General features: G+C 39.2%; 1 protein-coding gene across 1 annotated transcript; it reads right to left on the reverse strand.

Moving 5' to 3' along the window:
* Positions 1-892: 892 nt before the first annotated feature.
* Positions 893-18428, reverse strand: xpc (xeroderma pigmentosum, complementation group C). Its single transcript, XM_084721602.1, has 14 exons — positions 18133-18428; positions 15189-15644; positions 14965-15061; positions 13356-13440; positions 13093-13250; positions 12794-12914; positions 12581-12670; positions 11001-11885; positions 9654-9814; positions 7613-7694; positions 5481-5612; positions 5080-5249; positions 3676-3769; positions 893-2960 (listed from the first exon to the last, which is right to left on the reverse strand). The coding sequence occupies exons 1-14, from the start codon at positions 18245-18247 to the stop codon at positions 2637-2639; spliced, it is 2970 nt and encodes a 989-aa protein (XP_084577728.1). The 5' UTR covers positions 18248-18428; the 3' UTR covers positions 893-2636.
* Between the last annotated feature and the right edge of the window lie 1578 nt (positions 18429-20006).

Genomic DNA, 20006 nt, shown 5'->3' on the forward strand with positions numbered 1-20006 from the left:
TCATTCACAACAGTTCAGCCAAAGCCAAAATTATACACACTACATTATACTTTAAAATATTCCTTTTTACATCAAGAAAATCCTGAATTTTCACTGTAATCAGTGCCTGGAATTTTTGAAAATTAATGCAGGAATTATTTTATTTTATTAAAGGTAAAATAAACCTGGTGATGTACCAGCACACATGCACACACAAACACGCTTAATTGCCAGTGTTATGCTAGTATACAAATGATGTCTGGAAAACAAGTTGTAGGTGTGAGTCCTGCTGAGAACACTGGGTAATCTGTCTGGATTTTCCTCAGATCAGCACGTCAAAAATCCCCTTTTGGTCAAATGAGGAAGGAAATGTGAAAACAAAAAGAGAATTATAGCCTTAGTTTTTGTTTTGTTTTTTTCTAACTGAGGCTGTGTGATTGTTAAAGATTCAGAAAGTTGGAAAGTCTAAAAGCGGGATGTTTTTGTTTTGTTTCTTTTATGCTCAATTTAATCATTTTAGATGGACAATGTGTAAAATTTACAGGGATTTATTAGCAGGGTATGACAGGAATGGAATATAATATTCATACATATGTTTTTAACAGAGTATTCTCGCCTGAAAATAACAACAGTTGTGATTTCATCACCATTAATAGAGGGCAGGCGTCCTCTTCCGTGAAGGCTGTCATGTTTCTACATTAGACCAGAATGGACAAACCAAACACACTCTAGATACAGACTTTTGCATTTTTTGTGAGTTTCACAGCCTATGTAGGTTCCCTTACATGCTTGGTAGAGGAGGGTGAGGGGAGGTCTTGCAATCAGCAAGCTCACTGCTAGCTGCCACACATTGGTCCTTTAAAAAAGTCCAATAAATGTAGCAGAAGCAAACATAGAAAGACTTAAATATTCATTTTCCTTGTTTTGCTTTTTATTGGTATTTAAACATTTGTTACAAAAATATTTTTCATACAAAAACTGGTCGCTATTTTAAATGCAACTATCATCTGCTGTGTACAAACACGTGAACAGACACAAGGTGTCAGATGGTGACATAACTGTGAAAGAGACAAAGATGTTGAATGTGACAAGTGATACAGGATACAGCAGAAACAAGTGAACCTCCGGGGATGTCGCAGCCTAACAGACAAAGACAGAAAAAGGGAAGAGTAGTATTTGTGAGAAACCAAGAGTGTGTGAGCTAAGAAACAACCTCTCAACAGCAATTTTAGAGATTTTCATGTAAACCTCAAGAGAAGGGTAACATCTTTCTCTGTAGGAAAATCCTACAGCCCAAGAGCAGTTTTATAGACTCAAAACAGCACAGTAGCAGAGCTAAAAACATAGCTATTTGTGCTCTTTCTCTAAGGTGTGACAAGCAGGAGATACAAAGTTTTCACTTAACAGTACTTAACAGCTATCAGTACAAGTTTCTGTTGTTATACCGTCATGTTACATGGTGAACAGTCCAGCCAGTAACAATGGCTGGTTGTGGAAACCTGCTTATAAAGATGTGAATGTGAATGAAACAGTAGCTGTTCATGGACATCGTTTCACAGCTTAAAACTTTTGGCAGTTTTTTCAATTCCATACTACTACTACAAGCCAGGGGAAATAAGTTTATTAGCTTGTATTGTTTGAAGTGCCGTTGGTACACAGGATATCAGTGTTTACCAGCCACATTAAGCATAAACTGTACTTGATGTTCTTTGTGCTGTACTGAAATGGAAACCATGCTCACTCAACTCGAACCAGCGCCATACTGGTCGAGGTTTGGAAGAGACAGACTGAATACTTGCAAGAGTGTACTGGAGGAGTCTGGGTAAAACGACGAGCAGTGTGTCTTTATGTCACCCATAGCTGATTATTTTAATTAATGATTAATCTGTCAATCATTGTCTTGATCAGTCAATTAGTTGTTTGGTCCATAAAAAGAAAATGGTGATCACTATTTCCTAAAGCCCAAGCCAATGTTTACAAATGTCTTGTTTTAACAAAAACCTAATGATATTCAGTTTACTGTCTTAGAGGGCTGAATAAATCAGAAGATATTCACATTTGAGAAGCTGAAATCTGAGAATTTGGACATTTTTCTTAAAAAATGACTGAAATGATTAATCAATTATCAAAATAGGTGGTGATTAATGTAATGGTTGACAACTAATATATTAGCTGACTAATTGTTGCAGTTCGAATGTCACATTAACACATAAGAAACTGTAAGGAGACTTCCCTGTTCTCATATTCACGTTGAGTTTGTCTCTCCAAGTCAGCTCTCATATAAAAAGCTAACAATACAGCATCTGAGTTAATGGGCGTACATACTGTGATGGTGGAGACAGAGCACATTTAATGCATGTATCATCACCACTGGAAGAAACAGATCAATCTGCAGAGATTGCTTTTTTTTTCTTCCTCCTCTCCTTTTTTTTCCATCTCCTGCTTTTAGTGTTACAGCCAAAAGTTCCAGTGTTGACAAAACTTGCAAAAATCAATTTAAAATTTGTTCCACCAGAGGCTCACTTTATCCTGCTTTCAAGGTATGTGAACATCTTCCACAGTAAATATCAGCAGCAGTCAGCTGAGTGCTTTTTTGAAAGCAGAGTGTTATCAACCTTGATTTAACTGAACTCGGGTGTAGTTTTGGATCTCCAACATCACACTTTCTCAAAGGGGAACAAATGTTTCTCTTGTCCTCTCTTTTCCCGTTTTGTCGTCTTCTTCGTCTTTAGTCCGCTGACACTCCCTCCGTCCTCCTCTTGTCTGTTCTGGGGCCAGGACATGGCCAGAGTCTCAGATGCCGTCTTAGCTCCAGGACTTCCAACCTCAACTGCACCCTCCTCATCAGAAGAAAGCCCACCAGTCTCCTCGCCATGAGCCAGTCCCTGGTTCTTCTTGCCGTAGCGTTGTTTAAGTTTTTCTCTGATCAGAAGCCCCTTCACCAGCAGAGTCCAGTTAGCAGTCACCCTCTTTTCTCTTTTCTGCAACAGGGAAAAAAAGAAAAAAATGATGTGGTGTGGATTTAATTAATTAGAAAATGAGGTGGTTCTTAATAACTTAAATTCTCACTTTAAAGGGATAGTTTTATTCATGTACACTCAGTCTATTACCAACAGTTAGGAGAAATAGCAGAAGTACCAGTGTAGGAAGCTAAGCACTATACTGCTCTGGACAGGGTTAGCTGCAAAATATATTTCTCTACTGCTGCCTCCATAAGTTAGTATTGTGTGACTTCAGTATTTTGGATTCACCAAAATTACACAATAACAAACAGATTGAGTAAGAGTGATTTTTGGCTTATACAGCATCGGTTTCCCACTGAAAACAACTGTCTGATGGTAAAGTAGAGTGGTGAAGATATTCTGAATATGGCATACACTTTCAGTGACACTAATTTCTTTTAGATGGCTAAAATACTTTTTGGCGCTGACCCTGTGCACAGCTGTGCACTGCTTAGCTCCCTACATCATATGCTGCTGCTTCTCCAAACTGGGGGCATGCTGGCCGCCATCTACTGCAGGTAATACACATAACACATAAGTACCTCATACAACCCAAATAATCCAAACTATCCCTTTAACTGCAAAATCAGGCCTGCAAAGTCATTGAAAGTTATTAGCTTCAACTCAACAAGTCTCACAAGTTCAAAATGAAATCTGCACAAACGAACAGTGTCACATCCAGACCCACACACACCTCTTTCTCCTTCTGTTTCTGAAGCTCTTGTTCTTCCACCCAGGCCGCTCGGAGAATCTCCTCATGCTCCTCGCACACAATGTAACCGTCAGTCCTTGAACACACAAACACACAAAGAAAAGATTTTTTTTTTCCTACATTTAAAATTGAAGGCATAGATTTCACAATGTACAGACAGGGACATTTGACTGACTTTTAAATATTTGCATCATACCATGCTAATGTTTACAATGGACAAGGTTTACCTGAGAGAACAAAGACAAGGATGAAAAAGTGGAACAATCTGCTGTAACTGTGCAACCGTTTTAACAATATGTATGAACCAATGACATGAGACTTCCTCATTGAGAATAATACAGCTAAACTTAGAGAGCAACTGATCTAGCTGTTATCAAAAAACAACAAAAAAAAAGAAATAAAACCATGATGGATAGCAGCAGATACATGCTGACGTATGTGAGAGTAAAGTGAAGAAAGAAATGTTGGCCAATATTTCTTTGCACAAGCACTTAAACATTTTGTCTGTCTTTTATTAGGATTTTTAATATGAAATTGTGATCTAGATGTCCTTACAAGAATATCCTACATTAGATAAAAGCATCTTTAAAAATCGATATCAATAAAAAAACAATAATTTAGACACAATGAATGCAGTGCAGCTGTCCAAGCTACAGTAGGTAATGCATTTCAGAAGCATTTTTGTTCTTTTGTTTGAAATTCTCTTATATCCAAACAGCAATCAATAAATCAAATGCTCTGACAAAAAAAGAGGAAAAAATCTGGCACCTGTGGCCTGCAGGCCAGCCAATGTTAATGCAACACAAAAGAATGTACAGTATTCTTTGTGACTTTGGGTGAGCTACAGTGAGTCATGTATTTCAGAAGTATTTTTTTATATTTGTCAAAATCATCATTACATCCCAACAGCAATCAACAAATCCAACACTCATTCGGTCCAATGAAATGATTGGATGACCTGCCTGTCTACCCACATACCTGCCTACTCTGCCTGTGCTCTCATTGCACATGACCACAAGGCTGAGGAGATATATTGCTAAAGCTATAGTGAGCCAATCATGTATCAATGGCAGAGAAAAAATCCCAATACTAACATGCTAGCTTGTCAGCTGTGAGTACTTATTATAGCCATGTTCGTCATTTATGTTCATTATGATAATGTTAGAGGTTTTCTTTCATGTGAGTGTAAGAAGTCATCCTCACTAAAGGGAGGGAATCGGAGTTTTTCATTTCATTTCGTCTTCAAAGTTACTAAATGTAGCTTTAAACCCTGAGACCGGGATGGGACTGAAATCACTGCCATGCTCCTGTACTGATCACATTCCCCTACTTCCTTGTGTTAAACTGATCCACTCCAAGCTGGAGGTTTTCTCAGTGTTGTCTTACACAGCGTGTGAGTATCCGCCATGGAAGTCGAAGCCTGTGACTGCGGGGGCAGCGTCAATGTTCAGCTTCCTGGCCACCCGGTGCAGGTTGGACAGCCTGACGTGAACACAGCCCACTGGTAACATACAGGGCTTAAACAGGTAGACATTACCATAGTCATTACGGGGAACCTAAAGGAAACAGACACAGAAAACAGGTTAAAAAACACTGTTGTAAAATGTTCATGTTTATGTTTAGTAACTTGTGATGTGTCATTATTTTTCACTTGTGATTTGTTCATTTATAAGCACACATTCACATTTTCTTCTACAATTAATGGTTGTTTAGGAAATTTTTGATCCATTTTCTCTGCTGTATCCAAATATTTGCCGCTACAGCAATCTTATTACACAGACAGTTACCTTCCCGTCCACAGCAATAGGCGGCTGGTAGTCTTCAGTCTGCCATTCTCCAAACAGGGCCAGGTCATTGTTATCCTTCAGCTCGGACATCATCCTGGCCTTACGGGAACGATTAGAGAAGCCTTTCACCATCTGAAACAGAGTGACACAGTGGCACAGTGGTTCAGATCATACAACAACAACCAAACACAGCATGTGGCTGGCTTTGCATGGCTTTAAAATTTGTATCTTGATTTTTTTTTTAAAGTAATTTATTCAAGTTTTCATTTATTTATTTTGTTTAACCAGGAAGTCTCTTGAGGGTGAAATGTCTTTTTTTCAATGGAGACCTGGTCAAGACTGCAAACTAGTTACAAGTTAAATAAAACTAAAAACAAAACAGACTGGAAATACAAACATCAAATGCACAAAGAAGAGACTGAGGGGAAGAGGAATAGATTGAATAGATGAAGTGTACTCTGCAGATTATTCCAAGTCAGGGGAGCAAAGTAGAAGAAGCTTTTTCTCCCCAGCTCAGTGTAAACCCCTGGAACCTGGTAAGAAAACCACTCGGTGAAACGAAGCTTAAGACTGCTCAAAGTCTGTATGAGAAGATTACATAAATATGAGGGGAGTTTACCCAGCATGACCTACCACACAAAGATATACAAATGTAGTTGTCTACGTAGACTTATTCTGCATTCCAGACAGCTCAGAACATGAAAATCCATCTAGCCCAACTTCATGAAGAAGCAGTTATCACACAACAATGGCAGCACCCCGTGTAAGAGGCATTGTAATGTATTTGCCTATATTTAATTAATCTAATATATACTATCATATAATACAGGACCATAAAAAATGTATAACAGGTATAATGTGTTGATTTTCCTCCTCTGTTTCATTAATATATGCAAGGAGGCTGCAGTGCTAACAGATCAATCATGTGTACACTGGCAAAAGACTCATCAACTCATCCGTTTCTCAGGGTCAGCCATGTTTTTTGTTTAAATTCGGCCTCATGCACCTGGAACATTTTGTGTTTTTAAATTTGTGGTTTTAAATTTCAACTGGGAAATTTCAACGTACAGCTTTGATTGGGACACAGCATTCATGACGGACAGTCTACAAAATTATAAAGCATACAGTGATGAGAACAGAAACCAGAGTTGGGTTATAAATTGTAGAGCACTGTGGTACACAGAATGTAAAAAGTGGAGTGCACAGTGCATGTAGACAACATCACCACAGTCCAAAACACTTTTGGTTTTTTCCTGGCTAACATTTAAAAATAAACCTTATTTTGAAAATAAAAACATGTGCTTAGTTTCACTTTCTTCAGAAAATTATCAACATGTACTCAGAAAGAAAGCTCATCATCAAACCAAACAACTAAACGCTCGATTAAAAGTGTCGTCATATAAGTTTAGACCCAGAGGCAACACTATATGTGCCCTGCTGTGCAGCACATCTCATTTAAGTCACTCTGAAAGTACAGGAACTGTTGTGGAAATTCTCCATAGAGGCCAATCTCTGAGATGTGTGAGACAGAATATAAAAACAATTAATCATTAGAGGAGAATAATGCATGTCATGAGTCATACGTCTGAAAAACCAATGTAAAGTTTGAGGCTTAACTGGAGAAAATCAATCATCTTTCCTCTTAAAACTGAAAAGTATCTTACATAGTGAGGTAAATCTTTCTCTGTTGAAGTCTCAAAGCAATTGTTTGGCTACATATCACACACTGGTGATTGTCTGTTCACAGCTCAAATCAACTACACCTCATCCACTTTCATGTTAGGAAGGAATCTACAAAGGAAGAGTGTGGTTAACTCCAGTAAAACGGCGTGTTTGGTGGTTTTATGGTTTTAACTATCAACTGCTGATTTACATTTAAATGAACAGACTGTGACAAAGTTTTTATTTTCTGGTTAACTGTTCCTAAAGTAGTTCCTTTTATGTCACCATCAGTCACAAATCATGCAAATCAAGACTGCTGAACTGATTTGACTAGAGGCTTGAGTAGGATTAAGTTAGAGGGCAACAGCATCAAACACAGACTCAAACTGAAAGAGCAGAACTGATGGATGGAATAAAAAAGAAGAGAAACAAACAAGAAGTGCAGATTTGAGAGAAATATTGTCTCTCACCTTGTATGGCTCCTCTCCTAGTCTGACAGTTCGTGCGTCTTTCAGCCATGTGTCTCTGGAGTGGAGGGTGTGGACACAATCTCTGAAGAGAAAGATTTGTACATGATAAGAATAACAGGAAATATTTATCATACAGACTGATTCATTTAGTCAGGAATTGAATGTTTTGCTCTTAAGCCAAATGCAGACACAATGTCTTTTGGTTGTATTTAAAAAGTGCAGATGCAGATGTAAGTCACAGCTGACAGATCATTATCTGCAGGTGAAAACCACAGCTTCATTCACAGGACAGTTTAACTGATCTAATAGCACCACCATCTGGACATGGATGTTCATAGCAGGTCAACATTAGCCCACTTCAGCTGATCTGCACCCAACCAATGGAAGGCGTGTCTTTGAGACTCCACACTACTGGAAATCTGCCACCTTATCCACTTTTAAAGAATGCATAGCGTATGATGAAGTGGGGTCCATTCATTGCTCAGATACTACCTGTCTGACCATAATTTATTTTTGGACCAGGTGTGTGATGTTTGTGCTATGCAGACATTTTACTGTCTTGTGTTTTTACATTTTATGTTGATTGTCTGGTTGCATTTGAATTTTGTTGCTGTACTGTAGATAGTTGTTAAAAAAAAACAAGAGAAAAAGACTGGATGGACCCAGAGACACGTAAATATAATAATATAACTGCTTTCATTGTAAATGTCTGACCAAAAATATTAATTCAAAAAAGAAAAAAGAGGAAGGTGTGTGTTTGAGAGGACCAGAAGTCCAAAATGAACCTGCTCCTCTGTCTACAATGAGATGGTCTATATGGGTCCTAGACAGCTGCTCCGTTAACTCTGAAGCGCTTTGAGTGTGTAAGATAATGCCCTGTGTAAATGTAAATTAAATTACAACTTTCATAACACCCCCCCTACTTTACAGTACAAGTGGTGACATTTCACTTCAACACAGTTCTACATACACCGTGTGATTCGCTACATATCCAGTTTCCTTTATTGGAGTTTTTTTCCTTTCTATTTCGAGTAGTAGATTTACTACTGACAGATGTCAACATGTGTGCATATACCTAGTAAATAAGAAGTAATATATTTCTCAACCATACATGGCTTGCTTGAACACCCTGTTTAACAAGTGACTGGTGCCTAGATTCTCAAACAGTGGTAGGTGTACCACTGGCGGTACGCAAGCTCCTTCTAGTGGTACGCGGGGGAATATCAGCAATATTTTCTTTAAATTATATACATAATTTTAAAAATATATAACAAAATACTACAAAATACTGGAAATTGTCAAATAAAGATACATTACATATAAGACAACCAAAACATAAATTAAAATACGTTTTGTCTTTCCTGTATTTTCCTTTCGAGATCGACCTGCTATGTAGTCTCAATCATGCACGTAGTATGCACATCATGCATCATCCATGATTAGTTGCAAGCTAAACTGTGCAGGTAAGATAGTAAGCAGAGGTGAAATGTAGAGACTGAAAAAACACGCTTCAAAAGCACTGCAAACATGGCTCCAGACAGGAACTATCAGAACAGAAGTGCAGATCTGGTGGAGAATACAGTATTTCGAGCTGCTGTGTTGAAAATGAAGTGAATCGAGTGCTAGTGGCTTCTTAAGAAGCACCAGTGAAGTCTGCACAGCACCTGCTACCATCCAACAGCACAAAACCATTAGCTGAATAATTTCTGAGGAGAGACACTGGTTTAGTGTACAAATGGCATATGGGATCCTGAGGGCTACAGAGTACATCTGTTGTTCTCTCCAAAGTCAGTACAAATAAGGCTGCATTTCTCACACATTTAGACGTTATTGACTCATCTGTATATTTCCTAGCAATGAACACTAATGAGAATCCAGCCCCTGAACTGAGACGTAGCCATTGACTTCAGTAAAAATGAGGTCTGCTACTTTTCCCATTACAAACTAGCATTTACACATCATAGTCCACAAAGCATGTTGTGTGCATGTGGAGAAGTCATTTATTTCACATGTATTCAAGGCTGACTGTTTTCTTACTGACCTGGAGTACACTGGCTCTCCTCTGCAGTATCCCAGTACCGTGGCTGTTGGAGGGTAGATAGCTTCATATTTCAGCAGGTGTCGTTTTAGGGCATACAGCGGGTGGTTCTTGTACTCCCCTACTGAGATCGGCAGCGGTTTGCTTATCAGCTTGTTCTGGAGCTGCATGGCCAACATGGGGAAAACACAGAGAGAAGATATTTTGGTATCAATAAGTATAAATGGGTGTTAAACTAGTTGTGAGAGAAATATCTTAAGTGAATTCAAATTACTGAGTTAAAAGTTTCACTTTCAGTAGGCAAGAAATAAAATCTTTTCACGCTCTGGATGAGATTTTACTTGCCGGGTTGCTTTGGGAGCTTGTTTTTCCACATAACCCTCTTTCCTTCATATCTAACTACCTATTTAGTCATAAGACCAGGCATGTGAGAATTTGGCTAGTCAATTTATAAGTTAAATTCTAAAAACAGAAAATCATCCATGTGTTGCTGCATGCTAATAACATAGTAGAATACACAATAATCTCAGTGATTTTGAGGGATTAGCATTAATCAGAGCCAAAGTGAGAACAATAAGTTCACAGAAACCAAAGGTTGTTGATATTTTTCATTATGTAGTCTGAAAACTCAATATAACCCAACTTAAATCATTGTTCTTCATATGTGTTCACTGATTTTGAGCTAAACAGTTTCAGATGGAAGCAGAAAAACTATTTTGTGTTAGTGAAAAACTGTGTGCTTTTTACAGAAGACTGTTAGAGGAAGGCATAAGGAAAAAAGGGGGATGAGAAAAGAGAAGGAAGACTTTTTTCATTTGGTATTTTGAAAATAAAATAAAAATTTGGGGAAGAAAGTTAAAATACCATTTTGACAGTGATTTGACTTTTTTCTCAATATGCAAAAGTACAAGAAATATTTCTTGTCTGATTTATTTTATTGTATTCTTATGCCTGGGACCAATACTGATAGTTCTGCTTCCTTCTAATATGTTGACTTAATTTTCAAAATGCCACAAAAATTAACTCCCTCCTCTCTTTTTTCCTTATGTAACCCAATTACTTGCTATCAATTATAGCTATCAATCTTATGCAAATTTTAGTAGGATCCTAAAAAAGAAAATCACAAAAAGAGTAATTCATTGAAGAAAACTAATGATTTGGCTTTCGAGTTGCAACAAGTTCTAATTATCCAACTAGTTGTTTACTATTACTTAGGAAAATATAAATCAAAATGTTAACAAGAAGAACCTCTAGTTTGAGCTTTTTGAAGGATGTATGTAAATCTCTGGATCTGTCTTGTCTGTCCAGTCAACCCGACTGTCTGAATGTCTACCTGTCTGTCTGTCTCACCTCCTTGTCCTCCTGTATGTCCCTCTCATCCTCAGGTCCCAGGAACGGCTCAAGCATGTCTTCCCACCATTCTTCATCCACCCGCCTCTTCCTGGATGACGTCATCCAGGTGGGGTCATACTTCCTTCCCAGGTCCTTCACAAACCCATCCCCATCCACTGACACCACGTACGTGACTGGGGCTGTTGCATTCTGGGAGCAGAGCTGAGGCATCCCGACACCTTGATCCACATCCACACAGACCCAGGAAGAAGTTTTTTCCAGATACACCTCCAACCACTCGTCCGCACCAGGCCCCTCCTTTTTCCCACTCCTTCTTCGCTTTGTCCCATTGCTGGTCATTCCTTCTCCTTTTTCATCATCTTCCTCCTCTTCCTCCCACTCCTGGTCCTCCTCCTTTACCTGCTTTTTCCCTCCATCACTCCTTCTCTTCAGAGCTGCGGTATTCTTGCTTTTGGCATCTTTGCTCTTCCCTTTTCCCTTTGTCTTCTTCTTTGTGGATTTAGCCCCGCTCTCTGAATCTTCACTGTCCTCCTCCTCACTGTCTGCCTGAAATTCTTCTTCATCACTAAGCCCCCCCTCCTGCTTCTCCCCTTCGCTGTTACTCTCCTCCTTGTAGCTAACTTTTGAGGCGATGCTGCGGCGTTTTGAGTTCTTTGGCCTCTGCCCTCCTGATGTGATCGTCTTCCCCCCTTCCTCCTCATCCTCCACCTTTATTTCTTTCTTCTTTGCTTTCTTTCCTCCTCTGTCTTCTTTTCTCCCCCCACCTCCTGCTGGTCTCTTAGAGCCAGGAGAGACCTTTGGCTCAGAGGGGCTGGTCTTGGAGAGTTCCTTGTCTGTATTGCTCTTTCCTCGGGCACCAGCAGATGTTTTAGCCCCTTTGCCCTGGAAAAAGGACAAAAAGGTACTTAGAGTACAATAAGTGAAGAAGAACAAAAAGAGGAGCTTTGCAGGTGTGTTAATTTGTGCTGAGAAAATAACCACTGTGAAATTTCTCATTACCAGGGCTACATCATCTTATTCGGTCTGTGCCTTGATCGTCCAGAGCTGGGTGCTCTCTCTCTCTCCCTCTATTCACTTCCTACCCACATACCATTTATGTTTTTGCCATGTAATCAATACTGGAAATGCAACTGCAGCAAGCAACTCACTATCACTGTGCTCATTTATATTTTCAGACACTACAAATTATTTCCAGCTACAAAAATGCCTGAACAGCCGGTAGTTAGGGCCAAAGTTCAGAGAGTCGAGATGGAAAAGACAAACTGTCTCATCTAGTCACACTGGTGTGAACTGGCAGATTCTCAGAAGATTGCAGAGTGGTGAATTGTAAGTAGTTGCAGGTTTCAACTAATCTTGCCACAAACTTTTGGTCTGAACTTCATCAGTTTAAAGTATTTAAATGATAAACCATTCATCTGTAAGGGGACATGGTCAATCATTAGACAGGAAAGACTGGGAACCATTGGTATATGCTATTAAGCGACTTCACTTTAAATCTTAGCTTTACTGCAAACCTTGACCAAGTATGGCTGTAATAACAGTGTCCTCTAAAGGGCTCAGTAACAAATTGGCAGTACCTTGGCGGAAGGGAGTTTGAAAGGAATCGGCTGCAAAGAAAGAACCAATCGGCAGAAGAGCTGCAGAGACCTCAGGACCAACAGGAACAGCTGCAGGAAACAAAGACCAAAGCACACAGGACAATAATTATTTTTTCAGTGTAATCTACAGTTTATGTTCAAACACTGCATTTCACTTCATTAAATTGACTTGTCTTGTGCCAAAATACCAACATGAGTCATCTCCTGGTGGTTTTTAGCAGACACACTGGCCAGCCGTCTCTCCAGCAGGGCCCGGGGGTCCGGACGCTCCTCACAGGGGAGACTGGGGTTGAGGGTGAATGTTGCTCTAAACCTAGAAGGTAAGAAGAGGGGTAAAGTTGAAAATGGACAGAGGAGATACAGCGGTGATTACACCAAGCTAATGATAACTGATATGTTGAGATTGATGATTCTGGACTCTGAGCTCTTATCACAGACATTCAAAAATAAAAAGTATCTTAAGGCACATCTACACAGGCCATATGTCACACCATTTGAGCAGTCCAGAGAGGTAGTTTTGGTCGATCCGTTCCTTGGCAACCAAGCCATAGTGGGAGGGGAGCAGCGACAGAGTGATGGCCAGCAGGTCTGGTTCACTGCACAGACGGTTGCGGAACATCCCGCTGGCTATCAGGCACATGAGGTGGACCTGGGAGACCAATCAGATGTTTGTAACTGTGGTGACTTTGAATCAGACACCAGATAAGGAAACGGTAATAAGGAGAACAGGAGAGTAAAATATGTGTGTTTTCACCTTGTGTGTGTCTATCAGCAGGTCCTTCTTGTATCGGTTCATCATCCGCCTCAGATACATCTCAAACTCTGCCTGCCTCTTTTGTCTGGCCAATGGGAAATTATGATTAGAGTAAAACCGACAAACTTTCTTCCATCATGTTCCCTCACACACAAATCTAAAATGCATACAAACTCCACGAAGGTCCAGTGTGTCCACAGGTTCGAAAAAGTCCAATTCAGAACTCCAGAGAACATTAAAGGGTAACTATTCATTATTATTATTTTCAACATGGATCCTATTATCCCATGTTTTGTGTCTTAAGGGGGACAAAATTTTTTTGAAATTAGTCAAATATTGAGGGAGAGCACTGCAGCCAGCATGAAGTGAAAATGAGCCACAACATAATCCCACTGGGCAACTGTACACTGTCAAAGTAAGTACACTAACAGTGCTTGGTTTTGCAACTGACAAGCTCAGGCTGTTAGTACACATGTCTGATAACAACAGAGAAAGATGTAGAGTAACATGCATTTTGTCTCACCAGAAACTGTTACTGCTCTCACCAATCTAACTAGACTCACAATGCAAAACTATAATTTTAATATTGTCATTTTTTTTACATTAAAGCTGGACAGAAACAAAATAAAGTTAGTCAGTGAAATGCTATGTTGGGCTGGTAAATTTAGCAACTAAATTGTCTGACTGGGCAAGTGGTAAAAAATATTTTGACTATCAATCAATCCTTCAAGTAATTTTTCATGCAAAAATTTTCAGCCTCTAAAATAAAGAGATTCCACGCTTTTCACCATTGATTATCATATGAAACTATATTAATGTTAAACCTCGATAAAGTTCACCAAACATCTAGGTTTGTCTTTCCACAGCTCAAACAATAACCAGCCCTGGCTGCAGTTCTTTCCATAAGGTTTTCACACACTCAAAATAGCAGTTTGAAACTGTCAGTGGCAAAACAAGCACTTTTTAATGAACTTACTTTAATTGTGCACAGTTGCCCAGAGGGATTTCGTTGCAGCTCAGTTTTGCTTCTGAAAGCTGCAGCGGTCTCACTCAACACTAGACCAAATTCAAAAACTGCTGTCCTCATTAGTGACACAAACATGGGCAAATAGGGATCCAGCTTCAAAAAACACCAAAGTTACCCTTTAAGCTGCTTTTGAAAATGCATAAAACAGCCATAGAAAGAAAAACTTTCCTCAGGCGCTCTATAGCAGAACAGAAAAGGTATCTTAGAAGCCTGACTATCTCTGCCTCAAGAATGTTTTTTCCCAAGACTCGAGATGATTGTTAATGCTACCTGGAACTGCATTTAAAATGAGATAGATTTTACTGAAAAGGGGGAAAAAAGGGTCATGAACTGAATAACTGTCCTTCAATCTAGCCTCTGAAAGTTCTAAAACTAAAACAGATCACAATACAAAAAACAACTAAATATCACCACATGATTCATCACATTTCATAATGTTTAAATGCTACATGGGTTTTAATTGTATTTATACTGGCTATATACAGCAAAATGTTTTATTTTAGATATAAATAATTAATACCATTGCAAAATAATATTTCACCTGTGTATTCAGTGTATGCACATGCGCAAATATCGACTTACCTTTTCCTGACTTCTGGAGTCTCTATCTCTATTTCAACCGGCTGAGAGGGCAGGACTGGTTCTGGTGATTCAACTGGACCCAGAGGCTCCGCCAGCTCTGATCAACACAGATACACTCAGTGATTTTGTCTCTTGTGTTTTCAAATTAATGTTTCTACTCTCTTTGTGTGTAAAATTAAAAAGAAATAAGTATATAAGATCATGAAAAGCGCATCATCACTTACCTTCCACTTCCTCCCAATCATCCTCATCTTCCTCGCTGTCCTCCTCCTCCTCTTCTTCTTTTTTCTCTGGTTTCTTGGCGTTCACTGTTAGTGGACGAGGGGGTGAGGTTACCATGTCAAAGTCATCTTCACTGTCCTCCTCGTCATCTTCTTTTTTCTCTGGTTTCTTGGCGTTCACCGCTACTGAACGAGGGGGTGAGGTCCCCATGTCAAAGTCATCTTCGCTGTCCTCCTCTTCTTTTTTCGCTGTTTTTTTAGGATTCACTGCTCGTGGACGCGGAGGTGAGGTCACCATGTCAAAGTCGTCTTCACTGTCAGAGCCCTTCTCCTTCACTGGTGACTGGAAGTATTTACTGGTTTTGACAACCGTATTCCCTGCTGCTGTTTTGGCAGAAGAACGTCGCTTGGGTTTGACCTTCCGCTTGAGCTTCTCCTCGTCCTCTGTGATGCCATTACCTGGCAGGACAGAGAGAAGGAAATGGTTTTAAGCTGCTGTGTTTGAGTAATGATTAAGACTGAGTAGTTTGAGTCCACATTTCAGATTGTTTTTGGAAATCATGGACATTGTGACCTCCAGGCTAAAGAGAAAAAGGACCATCCAGATTGTGTTAGTGCCCATGGCATCATGGGTAACTGATGCTAAATGGCACATACAAGTAGTTTTGGAGAAACATATGCTGCCATCCAGATCACTTCTTCAGAGACGTCCCTGCTTATTTCAGCAAGACCACGCCAAGACTCATTTTGCGTGGCTTCATAGTAAAAGAGTTCAGGTACTAGACTGGCCTGCCTGCAGTCCAGAACTGTCTCCCATCGAAAATGTGTGACACAAAATATGACAACAGAGACCCTGGGCTGTTGAACACATTAAATCGTATATCAAGCAAGAATGGGAAAGAAAATTATTTTCATCACTGTATTTCTTTTTTATTCATTTTTACACAGCATCCTAACTTTTTTGCAACTGGGGTTGTTCAATCATCCTGAACAAACAAGTTCATCATTGTAAACCATCTTGCCTCTATCAGCTTCTGTGTTGTATTTTATATTGTGAGCCACGACATAACATTTAAAAGGAAATTTGTTTAAAAAACAAAACAAAACATAAAGTGGTGCTTTGTCCACAGAAAATGAACCTAAAGCTCACTAAAGAGTTTCTGGTGATAGGCCACAGGAAAGATAATTTTCTACAAGACTAAAAGCCAAACGTGAGTAAACAGTAATCAAAAGAAATCAAACAGAATAATGGTGGTGATGTTCAGAATCTTCCTCACTACAGGAAGCAGAGCAGTTTATGTGAATTATGGTCACTCTTTATAAATCACTGATGTCATGACGCTTGAAAGGCATAAAAAGGCAGGAATCACAGACCACCAATCATCTCAACCATACTCTCATTTATTTATAGCAAATGCAAATACAATACAAAGAGCACATTTGCATAATGCTGCTGCTGCACTTACTGTGTGTTTCTGAATGAAGTGCAGCAAAGCCTAAATGTGCATTTAAAACTGAGACAACAGCAGAGACGGATAGAGAAACACTCCAATTAAAACTAAACGACAAAGTGAGGCAAACAAACCGGCTGGATTAAGATACACAAATGGAACATGTAGTTACTGACTGAGAATGGTGCATGACTCAAGGTTTATGTGGAGCACAGATGTGTATCTGGGTCTGCAGATCCACTCCAGTAACCAGCCACGTCACCCGTATATGCACCTGCACTCTGAATGCGCACAACGTGTATTTTTGGCGCCAACACCACTAAAACAGCCATAAGAAGCAGCCATATGTATGAACACAAGTCAAACAAAACTGAAAATGTATGTCTTTAACCACTGAAGACCCTGTCATTGACAAAGCTGAACACCACAAACTGATGTCATAAGATTGATTTTTAATCTCCAAATACACAAAATCATTGCACTATGATATGTCTGTCTATATCACGAGTGTTTTTGGCTAAATTAATGATTCCATACAAACTCAGTGAAAAGTAACAAAACTAGTTATTCAAGGTTTTATTTTGCACAAGCGCGTGCTCTGTCTGATGTAATGTTTTACCAGGTTCATTGCATCTGTTTTATCATGTTTTTTACTTTATTTATTTGCCATATCACACTGCTGATATTGGAAAAGTATCTCAAGTTATTACAGCTGATGTTAAAATAACTGATCTGTATTACTGATTCTACATCACCACCATAAGTTATGTTGGTGATTGGTGATATAGAGGCAGCAAATTGTCATGCAATGATAAAACTAGTCTGTACTAACAGTCAGCAATAATTCATAACATTACAACCATTTACCAACAATCTAATAAGATGCATTTAACAGGATTCATGTGTATTCTTCCTTAACTAAAAGGAAACTTAATTTTATCCATAAGCTCGGGGTTAGATAGAGACACACTTTAGGGCTACATCATATATAATAAATATCAGGGCCAATAATGTTAAACATATATTATTGTTTATTATTTCAATAATGACATAATAGCTGACAAATATTGGCTATAATAATATCTGACTCTGACAAGCTGTTGTTTGTCTTTGTTGTCATAGCGATGTCAGTTAGACTGTGGTTCTGTCAGAGCTGTGGAGTATTAAATCATAAATCTTTGCTGACTACATTCACACCCTCAGCTGTGCATTAACCACAGGTCACATATTTAAGAAAACGAAAAAATTAGATATTATTGGTTACATTATCAATATTGGCTATGAGAAGCAGGTAATTATCAGCTGTCAGTATCGGCTGAAAAAATTAATATCGTGCTCCTAATTATAGTCTGATTTATTTTCACACGGAGGAACACGTTAGCAAGCTAAACTTGGTTTTCCCATTCACTTTTTGGATGCAAACACACACCCTTTGCGGAAAACAGAGAGGATGTCTGTTTATTGGTATTTATTAAGTAAATAGCAGCTTTTCATACCTGCATCTTTCTTCTTGGCTCTTGGTTTTGCTCCGCTGCTCTTTGCCTTCAGCACCTGCTTCAGTTTCTTTGTATCGGCCTCTTCTGTCTCTGCACACTCTCTGCGCTTTGCCATTCTGTCTTCAGCTGTCCTCTCTCACTTTTATTTACTTTGTCTTAACCTCCTGTAACAAAACTAGACCAGCTGAAGTCCCTTAGCTCCCCACATGGTGTTGTGTAAAAACGGGAACACAGCAGTTATTCAACATTTCACTGTGTGGCTTTCATAACACAAGACACCGCTGCACTCCGGTTGTTTTGGTGGGACGGACCCTGACGTCACTTCCGTTCCTTCTTCTTCTCCGCCATTAATGTTGTAGGAGCGTTTTTTTAGTTGTGTGAAATTCAAATTTACAAACTGTTAGTGAGGCAACTACTCATTAGTATGATAAAATGTCAAGAATGTAGAATGAACAAACACTACATAAAATGAATTTGCACACAGACTATATGGTACATTAAAATAAATAAATAAATAAATTGAAATTGCAGGTCAGAGGAAAATATTTAATAATAATAACAATATTAATTTTAATATTATTATTATTATTATTATTAATAATAATAATAATAATAATAATAATAATAATAATAAGTACAACAAAATTAAATTAATACCGATGTAGGAAGTTCATTGATGAGATTTTTTTCAATAATATATGAAGATCTTTCGCATGTTTGGATTTCATTAATTTCAGGGGCTTTCATGGGCTTGGTATAGAGCTGAATTTAGGGCTGCCACCTTTCAGAAATGAAAATAAGGGACGCCCACCACAGCTCCTCGGGCCCCAAGTGCCTCCTACATGCTGATAGCCACAGCTGTCTTTGAGTATGGTTAAAGTTATAGATATTTCACTGCTGTGGTACCAGACTTGGAGGAAATACGCAGCAGCTTTTACTGTCAACTCAATATTATATATAATAAGGGTTGAAAAAAAACAAACAACAACAACAACAAAAAAAACAATATGTGGCTTGGAATACTGGACAGTATGATGTCATCACTATGACAATTTGATGATGTCATACTGCCCTGAAAGAGGCTGAGGATCTGTTGGAGAGAGAATGGTTCATTTGGCAGCAGGAGAGAACCTCCCTGCTCAAAGAAATTGAGAAATCAGACACTTCTAATGTGGATCAGCTGGAAAAGCAGAGACAGGAGAACACTCTTGTAGCTGCTCTGGAGAAGGCTGAGGAACAGGTCAAGAGTCAGTGGGTCAAGTGGCAGAGAGAAAGGTTTCACCTTGTTAACGTCGCAGTCGGCCTCAAAGAGACTTTAGAGGACAAGGACCAGGAAGCAAAGAAGATTTTGGAACAGCATCAGGCTTCCCATCAAGCTCAACTTGAGGAAAGCAGGGCAGAGACCAGAAAGATCACATCTGCCCTGAAAGAGGCCAAGGATCAGTTGGAGAGAGAACGGTTCCTTTGGCAGCAGGAGAGAACCTCCCTGCACAGATCCAAAGCTTCCACTATGACTCAGCTGGAGCAACAGAGACAGGAGAGCAGTAATTTTGTAGCTGCTTTGTTAAGGGTTGAGGCAAAGCTTCAGAGTCATGAAATAATGTGGCAAGAGGAAAAGTTATCCTTCATTCAGGCTGCAGAAGAAACAAAGAAATCTACAGCCTCCTATGTAGCTCAGCTGGATGAGAAGAGAAAGGAGAACGCCACCCTCCTGGCTGCTCTGAACATAGTGGAGCAGCAATTGGGGAGTCATCAGATGAAGTGACAAGAGGAAAAATTGTCCCTCATTAAGGCCACAGAAGATCTGAGGAAGACTCTCCAAGACCAGGACCTGGAGGCAAAGAAAACTGCATCTACCCTGACAAAGGCCGAGG

The sequence above is a fragment of the Lutjanus erythropterus genome, chromosome 6, assembly GCF_056507025.1.
Source record: "Lutjanus erythropterus isolate fLutEry1 chromosome 6, fLutEry1.hap2, whole genome shotgun sequence".
In the NCBI taxonomy this organism is placed as follows: domain Eukaryota; kingdom Metazoa; phylum Chordata; class Actinopteri; order Lutjaniformes; family Lutjanidae; genus Lutjanus; species Lutjanus erythropterus.

What these genes read in the sequence shown, in the direction of transcription:
- xpc (XM_084721602.1), bottom strand. Translation starts at nt 18,247, where the DNA reads ATGGCAAAGCGCAGAGAGTGTGCAGAGACAGAAGAGGCCGATACAAAG. An exon ending in ACCACCAGGAGATGACTCAT is followed by an intron (nt 12,671 to 12,793) that starts GTTGGTATTTTG and finishes TGTTTCCTGCAG; the next exon opens with CTGTTCCTGTTGGTCCTGAG. An exon ending in GGCGGATACTCACACGCTGT is followed by an intron (nt 3,770 to 5,079) that starts GTAAGACAACAC and finishes TGTGTGTTCAAG; the next exon opens with GACTGACGGTTACATTGTGT.